We start from the raw sequence: 17,326 nt of genomic DNA on the forward strand, positions 1-17,326 counted from the left end.
TTGAAAATAATAATAAAGTGGAACCACATTAGCATTCACAGACATCTTTTCCATTAGGTCTTTTGTTCATTCTGAATAGAAAATTTTCCAATCAAACTGAGAACATGAAGCACTGTTTCATCTCTCCTCTCTGTTTTTTTTTTAGAAAAAGAGAAGAGAGAAGAAAAAGAAAATGACAGGATGTCTATGCTGCTCAGAAAGAGTAAAGAACCAATAACATTTTCTTGCATTTCTTACATATTTTCATAATGATCCATATTTCCATAATGATCAGTTTCTCACCACAACTGGGACTAGAAATCTCAGTAGAGAGATAAGAAGTGGTGCCAGGCTAGGGTGGAAGGGGAGTATCTGAAAGTGAGGGAGATCATGTGTCGAGATGCTCAAAACAATTAACAAAAAAGCACAGTCCTTTTTTGTTGTTGTTTCTGACAATTCTGAATTTTAAAACTCTAGATTGATACCAATTTGCTAAAAATACAATGATGATTTGTCTTCCTAGAATCAAAGCACCAGGGCGTAGGAATCTTAAAGTGTCTCTTAAATACACAGAATCTTCAAAAGTATTTTTAAGTGGAACTAGTGACAACTTTTGTAACTTTTGCATTTGCAAATATTCCATAACTTGGATTACATATGAAACTGCTATTTTCCCACTTGGGCCAAGGAACTTGAAATACACTTGGGCTAAGGGATGCAAAATGTCTGGTCACAACCTCAAATTAACTGTCTAAGACAAATTCAGTAGGCAGTAAACAGGAAACCCTGAGATGCAAGGCCCTGTGGAAAGAAGAAACACTATTATATAAGACTGTCAACGAGGAGGCTGCTGGGGATTGGGAAGGGAAAAGGAAGAGCAGAGACAGATCGCCTGGTTAAAAGTTATGATGTATATGTATGTGAGGAAAATGATCTGGTAGCTTCTCATTTTTAAAGTTATTATTCTTTCTATTTGCTAAGCTCAGTTGTTTCTAAATGCTGGGGTTCAAGTGCTACCAGCGCTCCCTAAATTTCAGCATCCTGAGACAAAGCTCAAGTTGTCCCTCCTTAGTTCTTGGTCTACTTAAATGCTTCCCTTATGAGTCTGAGGTTGAAGGGGAGGTGTGTGCTAAATACCACACTGTCTCCCCACCTTCACTCTGTTTTCCATTATGTTGATGCCTTTAAAAGAGAGGGACAGAGTGAAAAGGAATATACTCTTTTTATCTCCATTTCATTCTGCTTTTTACCCTAGAGTTCCCACTAAATTCTTCTCCATTCTCTGTCTCATCTCATTCATTCCCTACTCTGATGGGACTTCAGGAGTTTATCATTATTGGCTCGAAGAGTCCTTGAACCCATTGCTCAGTAGGCAGGTGAGTGGAGAGGGAGAAGAGAGCTGGTTCCTGGGGTCACAGTAGGGGACAAATGTGTTCCTGGAATGCCAGGTGGACATTTTCCCCTAGGAACCTTGCTATCGAGGATGGCGTCTTCATACTTCTGGTATATTATGGGTATTATTGAGACTGAACCTCATTGTATGGCATTGTTTCTATGGGAAAATGTACTTCAAATTCTGAACAAGTTACTCACTAGCTTCTGTAACCCAATCCTCTGTGAGTTGGAAACTTTGCAGCTTTCTTAAAAAAAAAACTAGTCTAGTTATATAGCAGGGATAAGGTTTTTGTGAGATCTATTTCCTACAACTACAATGTTCAAATCTGTTTTTGTTATATTCATGCCAGCAAATCTTAAAGCAACATAATGCAGTTTTGTCTTACTGATGAATAAATGTATAACTTGTTTCAAAGTTGCAGACTTTATTTAAAAGGATAAAATGCTTTTTCAAAGAGGTTCCAATTAACATTCATAAGAGGGAAGGTTTCTGTCATTAATGGTCAATAAAAAAAACCTTGATTTCTTACCTTGTCAGAAGGTTTGAATGGATTTCCTTGTCCACTAATTCCGCCACTGATACTAAATCCAAGGCCAGGATTCTTTTCTATTCTCACACAAAACTAAGTTAAAAGATATGAGAAGGCCATAAAATATCTAAAACATTGTCTTTTCAAATCATTGCCATCCCCTTTCACATAATAAGTTCATATTCTTTTTAAATATTAAAAATTCTTCACATAACATCGAATTCATTCCCAATAGATATAGAGTAGGTGAACATTTTTAAAATATTAGGCTTTTCTACTTACTTCAGTTTGGGTTTAAATTAGGCTGAAAATATTTATGCAGTGAGTCAGTCAGAAGATACTGCCTACTATTCGCAGTTAGCTAAAATTAAAATGCAGTTATCAAATTCAGAACATTCACACAGAAAAGACCAAATGAATGATGAATACCTATTGCCTAGGTTTCAACATGTCTGGATGAACAGTTCGTGTAATTGTTCATCAGTATTTGTGTCTGGGATGAAGCATAGAGATGGGCAATGAGTGATGAACAGGGGGAAGAGAGTGGGCTTCATTGCCTTTGGGAGACTGCCAAGCTCTTTCAATCCCCAAGCTCAGAACTTCATCTTTTTAATAGCAACAATTTATGGATAGTGCAAAACATGGGATATGCTAGTCTTTGAACAATTAACAATGAGGCAACTCAAGCAGGTTGCAACATAAAACAAATGAGGAATGTCATCAAGGAAGAGAAGAGGGGCTGGGGATGACTCCTAGGTAGGCAGAATCCTCTGGGGACCAATGTCATGTGAAAGCAAGGAAGTCCTGCCATATGTGTGAGACCTTCTGTGATGTACTTTGGGGAGGCCATGGACAAGAGTCCCATGGGACAGGGGGCAATCTGACTGGAGTGGTGGTGGTGAAGGTCTCAGAACCTCTTCTAGGAAAGTATATGTTCTGGCCTTGACTTTGAACCCAAGAATATGCTTTATACAATGGAAATCAATGTCTTATGGTAGTAAAGGAATAACCTTACTTCCATATTCATCAATGTTAAGTATCCTATTTGTTCCATAAATAGTTCACTTAAAATTTGGAGGTGAAGAATTACCCCCTGATACAGTCTTTATAGTACAGTCATTAGTGAATTGTTTCTGAGAATAGATTTAAGGCTTAGGATGAACAACCATTGACCCCAAGTATGGCACCACATTTTTATGTTTAGGATGTCTTTAATGCCACTTTCTAGCTAATGGAGCTGTGCTTTTCAAAATGAGTTATCAGAGGGTGTTTAAAACTGCAGATTGTGACAAATTTGTATTTTTTCTGTGTCTTGGTACAGATGAATGACTAAACTATATTAGTCAGAATTAAGTGGAAGGAATTTTTTTAGTTCTTCACAGATGTTAAGTATCCTATTTGTTCCATAAATGGTTCACTTAAAATTTGGAGGTGAAGAATTACCCCCTGATACAGTCTTTATAGTACAGTCATTAGTGAATTCTTTCTGAGGACAGATTTAAGGCTTAGGATGAACAACCATCAAGCCCAAGTATGGCCTCTCTCCACCAGGTCGACTTCCAGCGTGGACAGTCTGAACCTTAGTAAGGAGAAACTTCAAAGGCATTATGAACCATGGAAAATAAGAAGCAGAATGAAAAGAATATATTCCCATGATGCCATTGACATTAGTGTACTAACACAGCCTTCACCTGGTTTACAGCAGTATGTTAGGGATGGTTTGGGGAAATTTAGCTACAACTTCTTTCCCTTCCTACTTTCCTCTGTTTACCATCCTTGTTTTCACTTGTCATGCTTGACTTCTTTGATCCTGGGGAGTGCATTTCTTGGTGGGTCCTGAACTTTAGAGGAAAGGGAAGGAGAAACCAGTGGCTGGGGGGGAGGGGGAGGTAGAGAAAAGGAGAATCAGCATGGCTGTACAAGAAACATGTCTAGGGATGTAAGCTTTAAAAAGACCTGGGCACAAGACAGAATCAGATAAAGGTCATGGGTTATAATTACAAAAGCATTACTCAGTCCTGAAAGGAATGCTGAGAACAGCAACAAAAAGCTTGACCGAAGGAAAAATGAAGATCAAAAGAAGGGAAGAGATGTTGATTGGCGCAAATGATCAGGAGATAAGAGACAAAAGAGAGGAGGAGGAATTCATTTTGTTTCCACTTTTCCTGCCTCGGAAAAGGAAAAAAGGCTGGTTTTTGTTATTGTTACTGTCCTCATTCTTGAAGAGGACCTCTTGACTTGAAAGTGAATTGGCTTTTTTTTTTTTTTTTGAGGGGCAGTTGGGGTTAAATGACTTACCCAAGGTCACAAGGCTAGTTTTTGTGTTAAGTGTCTGAGGCTGGATTTGAATTCAGGTCCTCCTGACTCCAGGGCTGGTGCTCTATTCACTGTGCCACCTAGCCACCCCTGTGAATTGGCTTTAAGTGAGGCAGGGCTGTGCAAAGTTACCAGTCTCACTTTTTCCTCCAGAGCCATCTGGGTCCAGTGGCCAGATATAGATCAGGATGAATGGAGAGGACCTGATGCAGTTGGAGACCTTGACCTTTTAAAACTAAGGTCTTTCTTAGGTCTCTGTCTGAGATTTGTCGTCCCATTCAGTGATTAAGGCTAGGTAAGAAATGAAGGAAAGAACAGGCTCTTTTACCTAGTTAAAAAATATCATTCTGGGAAAGGAAGACCCCTCAGGCTTTCTGGCCAAAACAGAAACAATTGCTATTTACACTCACTAGGAGCCATCAGAGACCAAAGCATGACCAAGGGAGGCTTAGGCTGGGACCTTGGGCAGTCAATGACAGCCAGAATGATTTGGGTTTAAGACATAATCCTTGAAAAAGAAATCTGGCCCACAAATCCTAAAATATCTTGTGAGGTTTCAGTGATCAAAATTTATGAATATATATTTATATATAAAACTTGGGCAGAGCACCCACAGGTAAGGAAGGGTATGATACCCTGTGTGGACATGAGGAGGGGAGAGAAGGAAGGCAGGCAGGTAGGAAGGAAAGAAGGCAGGCAGGCAGGCAGGGAGGAAGGAAGGAGTAGCCAACTTTTGCTTTTTCTGCCTAGGAGTGACAAAAGGCAGAATCTAAAGGGAAGGAGATAAGCCCAGGGCACTTAGCTTTCCCAAATGAGTAAATGCAGCACAAATACAAAATAAACACCCAGTAACTTGAATAAGAGAATCAGGAAAAGTGACACTTAGTCTGAGCTTTGAAGGAAAGTTAGGATTTGGAGGGGGAGGTGAAGAAAGCACATTCCAGGCCTGGGGCTTGGGATCAGAAATGGAGGGTCACATACAAGGAGCATTAAACAGGCCAGTTAGACCCCCCATGTGAAGGTGACTAATGTATAATAAGCACAGAAAGGTAGGTTGGATACCGTTGTAAAGACCTTTAAATGCTGAACAAAGCCCCTCTAGTATTTGATCTTAGAAGGAATAAGGAGTCCCTGGTCTTTAGCAGTGAGGACAAGATCTGAGCTTTTCCATTATCATGTTGGTGGCAGGATGGAGGATAGACTGGAAAGGGCAGAGAGCAGAGGTAGGAAGACCAAGTAGGAGTTTACTACCATTATCTAGATAAGAGGCAATAAAGACTTGACTGAGGATAGTGGCCATGCCAGTGCAAGGAAGGGGACAGATGTGAGGAATGTTCTGGAGGGAGATGAGACAAGACTTGGCAATTTATCTGACATTTGGAGTGAAGAACCCATGATAATTGTGAACCATGAGCCTGGATGGCTAGGAGGCCTGTGGTGTCTCTCATAGAAACAGAATGCTTTAAAGTTGTGCACATTGATAATAAATGGCACAAGGTTTACTAAGTATACAGATTCCCTAAGGGAAAAAATCAGATTAGAAACACTGGCATGTTTTATATCCTAAAGACAAATGATCAGACCAGAAGATGAAAAAAAATTGTTTCTATGAGGTCATCCAGAATGATGTTAAAATAGTTAGGAGCCAAATAAATATTTTGATACATGAATGTGTTTAAAAATAGGGATAGTTGTGCCTGATGTACTTAAAAAATGTGGTGGGAAGATAAGTAAAATTTTAGTCAAGTAACAGTAAGACAGGAAAACTTTGATGTCAAAGAAATATCATGGGTAATAAAGCCCACGAAAGCTTCGACTAATGATAATAGGAACAAGGCTAATTATAAAGGGGGAGAGATTAATTTTTATTAGAACAATAGCATTCTGATTCCTTGTTTTTTTTTTTTTTTCATCCAGAAGGGAAGCTGTTCGGGATACTGTTCGGGATACTATTCGGGATACTGGTCCTAAAACAAGGAAGACTATTTGGTCCATTTTGTCTTATTACATTGCGAGTAATGGAAAGTGATGCAGAGTGGAAGAGAACTTTCCCTTTTAATCATTCTGTGTAGTTTCTGAATATTCATAGCATACAGTGATCTGGTTTTCCTCCCACCTTTTTACCTATTGAAACAAGGGGACATTATTTGTTGCACATTTCCAGGTGCTCTGCTAAATAGTGCCTAATCCTGGGGGGAAAGGTTTGCAATTTACAGAACACGTGCTGGGGGAGGGGGCGTAGCAATGCATGCACATACATGCACGTGTGCAGTGTGGCAATGTATATGCACGCACACACGTGTGTACACATGCACATGTGTATGTATGGACATATAGCACATATGTACTGTTGTGCTTGGATGATGTACACACAGGTATGTGTGTAAAACCTTGCTCATTTAAAGCAAGGTGACAGGAGAAGGCTCCCCTGGTACCCATGGGAGATGAGAGGCCTTGAGGAAAAGGCCTTTGTCACAATGGGCAGACAGAGCCTCTCGGGAATGCTCAGAGGCGGATAAGGATCAAAGCACCCAAGAGAGAAGGCGCAGATGGGCTGAAATCTGCATGTTAGGAGTGACAACATGGATGGGATTCCCAACCCTCTTAAATACTGACAGTGAAATCAGGATGAGACCGTATAGATGCACACATGGTCACAAATGCTAGAAGGATTTGGGAGTGTGCATCAGATTGTTGGGGGAACTCTATTTACCAATGCAGACCACAATCCCTGAGGGCCTGGAGGTGAGCCCTCTCAGGGCTCAGTCACCTGCCCCTGGGCCTAGAACCCAGGGCTTCCAAGGCCTCCCATCCCCCAAGGACAGAGGCTCTGTTGGTCAGGCAGCCTCTCTTGGTGTGTATCACACACACACAACATCAGAATGAACACATTTTAAAATAATTTAAAAGAAATTTGCCTGTAGACTGGCTGCCTCCACACACCCTCGGCTTTTCCTTCTGTGCAGTGGGCCTCCTGGGTATAAGGGCCTCATCGTGCAGCGAGGGCACTAATCACAGTTCCCACTTACGTGGCAAGTTAAGGTTCCTGCTCTGCTTTCTCCATGCCATGCTGTGAAGGAAGCAGTTCTGGGAATATCATCCTCTCTCTTTGATGGCTGAGGAAGGATACTTGGGGAGCTGAGGTGGCTTGCCATGGTCACCCAGCCAGGAAGGATCAAAGCTGGGATTTGGAACCAAATCCTAGGCCAAGCTCTCTTCCCCCAGTAATGGGCTGCCTCACAACAGCCATCAATGGTCCCAAAGTAACATCATGGGCTTAATTACACTTTTAATTTCTACAACCTTTCACTTGCCAGTCGGGAGCTGAAATGAACCATACAGGAAGAAGAAGGAAAACCGGGGGCTCAGAGTGGGTGCGGAGGGGGTCGGAAAAATGGAGGCTCACCTGCTCTGGGTACCCGTCCATACTCCTCTGCCCTTTAGTTTGAATTAAGCACCGTCCAGGCTGAGGTCCCCGAGAAGCTTGTGAGGAGGGGATCTGAATGGGCAATGGCGATTGAAACTGCTGGATGGTCACCTTGTTGACATTGCCCTCGTAGGGCTGCTGCTCCCGACTCCGATGTTGGAGGCTCTGAGAGCCCATCAACGTCTGGATGTGGCTGCCTGCCTGTGGGGAGAAGACTCTGTCAGTCTGGGCACTGGGACCCTCCACCAGGCGCCTTCCAAACCAGAGGAAGGAGGCCTGTAGCTCAGCAGCCTAGCAACGGCAGCCTGGGCCAGAACTGGGAGAGAAAATGACTGAAGAGAGTTGCACTGCCTACAGGGGTTTATGAAAAAGTGAGTCCTGGAGGAAAACGAGATCCAGTACAGCCAGTTATCTGATAGCATGCATTGATGTGATTCAGCCTGAAAAACCTCAAGACACAGGTCTCTCCCTTCTGCCCTCCCAGGGTCTGACTCCTGCAACTTAAAGTGAGCGACAGCTTTTCAAGAATGAATGCTGATTCATGTTCTAGAGGCACACGGCAAGGGCAAGGTGGTGAATAGAGCAATGGCCTTGGAGTCAGGAAAACTTGAGTTCCAGTCCTACCTCTGACATCTACATCCCACTGGATAGTCCTTTACCTTCTTAGTGATTTGGGTAACTCTCTTTAGAGCCTAAGTACACATGATTTGGGGATCTGCTTCGGTGGAGAGGATTTCCACACTAGGAGTTCCCTACATTATGAGGGACTGTGGGTGGGGGTATTGGGCCAGGGAGCCTGGAAAAGACTGTGGCTTGATTCCAAGGGGGCGTGTGAGTGAGCAACTGGTGGATGAGAAAGGTCACCTTCCACTACCTGCTATGACCAATTTTGAATCTTTTCACCACAGCTAGCCTTATGTGGGAGAGATGTGGGGGCAGAAATGGATATTCCTGTCCCCACATCTCCCCCACATCTCTACTCATACTCACCACCTCAGTTCAGACCATAATTACCTTTCAGATGGCTATTGCAATAGCCTTCTAATTTATCTTCCTGTTTGAAGTCTGTCGCCTCTTCAGCCCATCCTCTAAATAGCGGCCAAAATGATTTTCCTAAAACTGAGCTTTGATCATGTACCCCCCCCCCCCCCCATCGCCCACCCCATTCAATAAACTCTAATGGCTTCTTAGTGACTCTATGATCCACTATGATTTCATCCTTCAAAAATGTGTATTTTCATTGTATGTTTTACAATGAACATTAGCATATGCATGTAATTTATAGATAAGTCAACACAAATATGGGGGAGGTGATATTCTCAAAGCTTTCTGTTCCTAGGAGTGCACAACTGAAAAAAGCATGAAGGCTCCAAGTACCCTACACCAAGCAAATTATGGGTGTAGATTTTTAAAAAATGACAAAAAGGCCTCACTTTTCTGTAATACTTTAAAGTTTGGAAAGTTCTTTTCTGACAAACCTCTGAAGCAGGCAATGAAAGTATCATTCTCGTTAAAAAAAAAAAAAAACCAGGAAATTAACACTCTGACTGATTGGCTGATGTTCCTTGAAGGTATCGAGCTCATATCTAGTGGAATTTGAACTCAGGTTGCCTGAATCCAAGTCCTACATTTTTTCCCCAATACATTGGAATTTTACAATTGAAATTGTTAAAAGACTTAGAGGAAAACCTTAGCACCCAGGCTTTATAGGAAGATGTGAGCAGGAGAATGTGGAAAGGCAGTAAAGCTGGAGACGTGACCTTGGAACTCCTGGGTTCAAATCAAGCCCCATTTCTCACAAACACTGGCTGCATGCCCATGGGCAAGTCACTTGACGCATCACTTTCCCAGGCAACTCTTTAAGATCATCATCGGTTAGGAGGCAGAGTGGATAGAGTGCTGGAGCTGAGGCAGACCTGAATTCAAATTTAGACTCAGAAACTTACTAGCTGTATGACTCTAAGCAAGCCACTTAATCTCTGTGTGCCTCATCTGTAAAATGGGGATTGTAAGAGCACTTCCCTCCCAGGGTTGTTGTGAAGATCAAATGAGATGATTGTAAAGCACTTAGTATAAAGTTTGGCACATAGTAAGCCCCATATAATGTATTATTATTTCTGGTATATCTATTCTTCCCTGGGAGTTCACACTGCCAATGGAATTACAGACTTGTCCATAGATGGATAAGAATCCCCAAAGATGAGAAGGTGTGGTTACATTCTGAAGCTATGGGTGGCATGTGCTTTGTACCACTGGGGATAGTACTTACAACACCATTATCATAGACCCATCGAAGTAACAAAATCCAAATGAAATATTGGTATTACTAAAAGGTATCATAACTTTAATTTCCCTTTTCTGAAGCTAAAACCTTGAATAAAGTTTTGTCTACCTTTCTAACACATCACAGGAAAATTATAGTCTTGTTTAGATAAATATAGCTCTTATTTATTGAATTATTGCATTATCTTAAAAAGGAAATATTTCTATGGCATCTTATTCAAGTGCTTCTGCTATTTGGAAACTAACCTACCTAACAGAGACTCATTAACCTTTACCAATTACAAGGTAATGAAATTTTAGGTCACAGCAACTTTCTAACATTTATTTAATTGAGAAGGGTTATGATGCATCATACCCACATTGACAAAGTCATAACCTTCAAGTGTTCAAATGGTATGTAACTAATTGAACCCATCTTGATTCTCATGCCCTCCCCCCCTCTGGATGTATATGGACACACATATATACATATGTGTGCATATAGTACCTCTATATAAAAACCTTTCAAGGGACAGCTACATATGTCAAAGATCTTATAGAAGGAGAAGCAGCAGCTCACATTTAGCTTCCAGAATCTGAAACATTGATTTTTTTTGAAATAGTAAGTATTTGTAGAGGCAGTTGGTTGGTTGGTGCAGTGCATAGAGCACTGGGCCTGGAGTCAGGAAGACCTGAGTTCAAATCTAGCTTCAGACACTTTCTAGCTGTGTGACTCTGGGCAAATCACTTAATCTTTGATTGCCTGGCTAAAGGATCCACTGGATGCCCTGGAGAAGGAAATGGCAAAATGGTCCAGTATCTTTGCCAAGAAAATCCCATGGACAGCATTGGTGTGCATTGGTCCATAGGGTCACAAGTGAATGACTAAACAACAGCAGCAACAAAGTCATTGTGACTGTGCTGCCTCATTGTTATTAAGTGGAGCCTTCCTCTTTTATAAGATGAAACAGTCACGATTCTAGTTAGGGTCATAGATTTAGAGCTAGGATGGACCTTAGAGGTCAAAGGGTACAACCTCATCATTTTACTGATGTAGAAACTGAGACCTAAAGAGATTGAGTGGATTGTCTAATTACCCAATCTCACAGCTAGCAGGAGAGGCAGGATTTGAACCCTGGACTTTTGGATACCCAATCCACCCAACTGACTCTACTATGCTGCATTCTCAATGACACTTCCACTGTAAGAAGTTGGTTACCTGGTTGAGTTATGCACCTTTTCAGGCTAATCCCATATTTTATCTTCTAGGATCCCCTAAATACCTCTGCAAATTTTCACAATACATTTTTCATGCCCAGAATATACAATCTTCTCACCCCCCCACTTCTTAGAATCATCATCTTGCTTCAAGACTGGGAGCTGTGGTAATGTCTCCCCCTCCATGAAGCCAACCAGTCACCAAGCATTTATTAAGCACTTACTGTATCAGTTACAGGTGCTGTGCTAAATGCTGGGGCTACAAAGGCAAACTCCATCCCTGCCCTCAAGAAGTTCACATTGTCATAGATATTTCTGAAATTCACTTAGCTGTATACATTTGGTATCTTCTCTTTGGAAAATTAAGCTCCCTAAGGGCAAAGGATAATTCATTTTTTTGTCTTTGTACCTCCAGCACCTAGAATAGGATTATGCAAATAGGACACGCTAAATAAAAATGTGCAGAATTAAGTTACATCTCTTTAAGGCAAGTGTAGTCATAGAGAATAACTGTATTTGAAGAACAGACTAAAAATGTTGCCATATTGCTACCATGAAGAATAATTTGTTTTTAAAAATATGATCCAGAATAATGAAAATCACAAAATTACCGTTTGTGTGCTAACCATCCCAACACAACCTGTGAATTCAGCCAAACATTACGCAGAACAAAAGCAAATATGTTTGACTGAAACCTTTTCTGTTCACCTACTTGTATAGGTCATGTGGGTCCTCCCCTAATTTTTATCCCAAAGCAAGTACAGCAGCTTCAGGAATGCGGAGAAAGGCGAAAATATAAAATAATCATCATCGACTGAGCAGCGGAGTGACCGAATACACGTCAATTTTCTATTCACATTAAAGCAATCAATTTAATTCCTATTACGACTCATTCATTCATACGATTGTACACTAACAGGGCTGGGAGCAACTTTATGAGATCACCTGCTCTATGCAAGTTATTTACATCTGACTGAAAACGACTGCCTTCCTAGCAGGAACCCAGACAGCCGCTCCAGTGTGAGTCAATAACCTCACTTAGATAGGTATTCAATTGATTGGAAAGAAAGTCACAGAAATATCATGTCTTGACTACTAATTCACAGGGTCCTTGAAAATAGAGGTCAAGTCTTATTTGTTTCTTACGTATTTGTATATAAAATTTGTATCTTCTCACATACCTTCAATTATGTGTATACAAATATACATATGTTTCTGCATGCATGTAGTACATATTTAATAGCTGTTTATTTAAACGGTAATTCTGCATTAAAAAGAACTGTGTTGGCCCCCTGAGTTACTAAGGCTTTATTTTATTGCTTGCATTGCTGATGCAACAATTTGAACAAATGAAACACAAAAAGCAAACAGAAAACCCAGGAGGGTCTATCCAATCTCTTTCTGACTGCTGCCCAATTTTCTGCCATAATATTGCTTTATTGCTAAAGTATTAAGATTTCTTTTTCTTGGGTCTCAGGTATGAAGCTAAACACTTATCTTCAAGCCAATGAGGAAGCACCATCTTGATGGAGAAGGCTGAGCTGTGTGCTATTTTCTGTGTGCATTGGGGAATGAATGGTGTTCTTGGGGGAAGACTGGGCTCTTTCCAGGTTCTATATGCAGCAGCTGGGTTCAGAGTAGGCCAATATTGTTCACTCCTGCAGCTGAGTGAATAGGAATATATGTCAGGTAGTGTCAGGGTGAACATTGGTTACCCTTTTACACAGACGAAAAAGGAATATCAGATTTCTTGTAAAGGTAAATCTAAAATAATAACAACAAATAGTAATAACAATAATAATAATAATGAAACTCTGCCATTCACATAGTAAAGTGTGCCAAACACTTTCTATACGGTATTTCAATTGAGTCTGACAACAACTTGTGATAAGAAACACTGTTAACTCCATTTTACGAAGAGGAAAATGACATTCAAAAGGCCAAAAGGACTTTCTGAGGATAGATTTAGAAAGCTTATAGGGACAAAGTAATTCCAAGAGCAAGATTTCTTGACTGATCCAAAAGGTAACAGTGCAGGAGATGTCTTCATGTGAAGCAAGGCAGACAGGAGAGATCTGAGTAGTTCTAACTGAGGACTTAACTCTCCAAATAATGGCTGCAGGGTTAACTTTAGATAAAAGGACATTTTGAAGGAAGAGGAACGTGAAAAGCATCTATCAACAATCTTGTTATACAATTTGGATAACGAACAAGAGAAAAGACTTTTGTTCTGATCTTTCAAGGAAATTGGACAAAATAGTTATCTTTTGAAGAAAACATTAATCGATAACAAACTCTGATGTTTTTGTTTCCAGTTGTCTGTAGACAAAGCATCAGAGTTTATGGCTGAAAACTTGGGTATTCTCAAAATGAGCCCATCAGATTTGCAAATGAAGTCTCAGTCTCTTTGAAACCAATGTAATTGTTTATGCAGAATTCATTTCACAAAGTCAAGTCACGCATCAGGCTTATTATGTAGAAACTCTGAAATGTTGTGAGACTATGGGTGGGTCACCCAAGAGTTGTCTGTTGTGGTGAATGACTGGCTCCTTTGTTTTCACCTTTAAGTCTATTCAACAGAATGTGATGAGAGCTATGAAGACTGTCAGAATAAGAGACTTGTAAAAGCTTTATGCAACCTTACTGGATACTAGCCTCCCGAGGTAACTGAAGACTTTGAAGGTGAAAATACTCACCTGGATGGGGAAGTTCTGGGTACATTGATTTTAAAAATCATTCTCATTAGTTCATCTTCCTTAAAGTCTACTGCATTTTGTTGTTTGGAGAAAAAATAAATGCAAGAAACTAAGAAGATCACTCATATATTATTATTCACATATAACACCTTAAAGGTAAAAAAATTATTGTTTTATTTTAAATTTTTTTTATTTTTTGCTTTTTTGGAGGGGGGAAGGTTTGGGGTTAAGTGACTTGCCCAAGGTCACACAGCTAGATTTTTGTGTTAAGCGTCTGACGCCACATTTGAACTCAAGTCCTCCTGACTTCAGGGTTGTTGCACCACCTAGCCACCCCAAGGTAAAATTTTTAAATTGAAAATATTTTAAAACAAAAATCTGGATACAGATTTTACTTGGTGAGAGAGAAGCTATTGCTACTCCAGAACCAATGTGAGGAGCCTACAGTGAACTGTGATGTGAATGTTGGAGATGCAGTGGTCACAGTTGGGAATATGCCACTGTTTCTGCATCCTTGGCTGTGATGTGAATGTTGGAGATGCAGGTGGTCACAGGTGGGAATATGCCACTGTTTCTGCATCCTTGGCATATCTAAAAGGTAACTCTTTCCCTCAGGAGCTCTGTGTGCTTACCAAATGAGCTCACTGAATCCCTTATCTAGCTCATTCTCAGCCATATTTATATCTAAAATATTAAATTCTATATACAGAAAAATGAGAAAATTAAGGATTGTGGTGTAGTCTGGACTTCGAGAAAAAATAGAGCCAAAAGTTATAGTCAGACTTGAGAATGAAGTCAACATATTAGTTTTAGACTCACAGATTTTGAGGGTTGGAAGGGACCTCAGGAACCTTTGAGGCCAACCCATGCATGAACAACAATCCCCATGGTAACATAACTGGCAAGTCCAGCCTCTGCTGGAAGACCTCCATAGAAGGGGCTCCCTCTACCACATTTGTGTTTCCCTTTCTATGGAGATCCTAAGTTCTATAACTCACAGTTATTTTGTGCAGTATCATGTTTTATTTGATCTCTCCAATACTCTCATCCTGTTCTAAATTTTTTCAGGAAACAATACTTTCTCTAGAGTCATATGAATGGTTAAATCCACCCCTGACACTGTCTGTGTAACCTTGGTCATGTTACTTAACTTCCTGAGCCCTAATTCCTCATCTGTAAAATAAAGGCCTTGGAATAGTGGGTTATGAAGTCCTTTTCAGACCTGGATGTGGGATCCTATGACTCTGAGATGCTAAAATAAGATCTTGTGAATTAAAAGAGCCAGAAGAAGCTTAGAGATAGATTAGTCTCATTTCTTTATTTTATATTTCCAAGGAAATATGTCTGGGGAGCTCAAAGGCACATGTGACTCATAAGAATTATTATCCTTCCTCTTGGCCTGTTCCCATGCAGGTAAATAGAAGGATGGTTTGCAAGTGTTCCTTAGAGCCATAAATAAAAGAGTTTATGGAGGCAATTTCACTGTGCACCTAAAGGTAAAAAATACCATTTCATCATATTTGTTCATGTCCGCTTGCTATGCTCATGATGGGTATAAGACTCTACAAAGGGGACTGGAGCTTATGAATAGACATCTCTTGCAGAAGTTGAAGTAGCATGAAAAGCTTAATGTAATTCTCTTAATCAAGGCAGCATTTCTTTTTGTACTGGTGACTTCAATGGAAAAGGTAGCAAAGTGGAGGATTAGAAAAGTCATTTTGGAACAATATGACTTAGGCTAAAGAAATAAAAGAGGCCAAAGACCTTCTAGACTCTTCAGAGACCTCATGCCAGTAGATCAAGAACATGTTCTTCAAGAAAGAGAACTAGAGCACATGTGGTCTGCACACCAGCTGCCCATGTGCCCTCAGAGCCCAGGGCAAAGGAAAAGGAGCAGCATACAGCAGGTTCACCTCAGTATGACTAAGGAAGCTGTTGATGTGACAGAAAAGCAGAAGAAATGAGTAATGCTCTGAAGATATTTATATCTTTAAATATTTTGATGTCTTTTGAGTTCCATCCAGGCTAAAGTTTGGATCTCGAAGGAGATTCCAAAATAGGGTGACATAATTGGATGCCAATTATATTGACCCCACCTATAGGAGGGAACCAGGAGAGAGTAGAATCAGGTTTCTGGCAGAGTCTGTTAACAAACCAAGGAGGCAAGCCACCATAACAGGCCAGCAAAGCAAGGCTCAAGCCCCAAGGCAGAGAGGAGGAAGTGGGACAAATGTTAAGAGACATTGCCTTTGAGGGAATGTGGGAATAAGGGAAGACTTCACTTATTGCTCCCACAATGGGCCCTGTGCCTTTGCTATTTCTTCTCCCCCAGCCTAGGATCCCCTCATTCCAACTCCTTCCCTCTCTATCATGGCTCCCCTCTCCCAACTCTCAACTCTTTGAAGAAGTCTCCATTTCCCAGTGTTCCTCTCCTTCTTTGGTCCTCTTGTAGCACTTCTTACCTAGAACAAGCTGGCGTATAATTCTACATTTAATAAATGCAGAAAACACATATAATCAAGTGCTTACCTGCATAGTTGTGTCTGTCCACTGGTGGAGACAGTACACAAAATGGAAAAATATCAACACTAATGGAAAGAACACTTAGAGGGAATGGATAACAGATGAAATTTAAATTAAGACTTGGCCTAGACACCTAAACTTTTCATTCATGCCGGCAGACACAAATAAAAGCATAGGCTTGATGCCCATTTTATTTATTCTTTACCTGGCTAAGAACCTGGGCATATTTTGGGGAGTTAGATTGAAAAGGCATATGCCTCAGGAAACATAATCTCTTCATTATGAAATGTCGTGGGTCACTATCTCTTAGGTTAGCCAGATATTAAATGATTTGAATCATTTGAACACAGATTGTTTGACTTTCTAGATCAAGTATTCATTTGTAAGATTTTTTTCTTTTTTCTTTTCAGGAGGCTTCCAAAAAGCAGAGAGCACTAATGTCAATGTACATACTCATTTTACAGGGGCTTAGGGGTCCTCTGTTTTAAAACAAACATTTCAAGTATTGCTGGAATAGTTCCACAGTCATAATTTGTCCCTATTTCTACCATGTAAGTGGTCTGCAAATGTTTTTCCTTCTTCTTACTGATTACCTATTGGACAGACACTCTTTAAGCTTGTGTATTTATTAAATAAAATAATTTATAATCAGTATAGAAATGGTCAATCCCCTGATTTTGTGAGAGTGACATTTTTTGGAGATAAATGCATTGCTCTTGAAAAATATATACTCTGGTAACTGGAGATTTAGGAATGGGTGTGTTTTGGGATTTAATGAACACTGTTGTTAGAAGTAACAAAATGTAATTCAAAAGTGACAGTAAAACTAAACTTTTTAGCTATTTGTCACTTTTACTTGGAGTTAGAGAACTTTTTTTGGTACCCTTAGTACCCTCTGCCCCTGTGATTGGAGGGATAGAGGGTAGAGGAAAAAATTCTTTCCAAAGTCTCCATTGAAAGAAGGCTCCTAGGCTAACGAA

The 17,326-nt window shown here is 40.4% G+C and overlaps 1 protein-coding gene across 4 annotated transcripts in view; it reads right to left on the bottom strand.

Moving 5' to 3' along the window:
- LOC138165242 (leucine-rich repeat-containing protein 7) overlaps window positions 1-17,326 on the bottom strand; it is a 601,375-nt gene that overhangs the window by 46,897 nt on the left and 537,152 nt on the right. For all 4 annotated transcript variants that reach the window (XM_069093366.1, XM_069093369.1, XM_069093367.1 and 1 more), the window contains 2 exons: window positions 7,627-7,848; window positions 1,905-1,997 (listed from right to left, as the gene is read on the bottom strand). In XM_069093366.1, coding sequence (XP_068949467.1) covers window positions 1,905-1,997; window positions 7,627-7,848 — 315 coding nt within the window. The remainder of the gene's footprint in view (window positions 1-1,904; window positions 1,998-7,626; window positions 7,849-17,326) is intronic.

Source organism: Petaurus breviceps, unplaced genomic scaffold (assembly GCF_028583685.1).
Source record: "Petaurus breviceps papuanus isolate PSGF00001 unplaced genomic scaffold, PetGlider_PUasm1.0 208, whole genome shotgun sequence".
Taxonomy (NCBI): domain Eukaryota; kingdom Metazoa; phylum Chordata; class Mammalia; order Diprotodontia; family Petauridae; genus Petaurus; species Petaurus breviceps.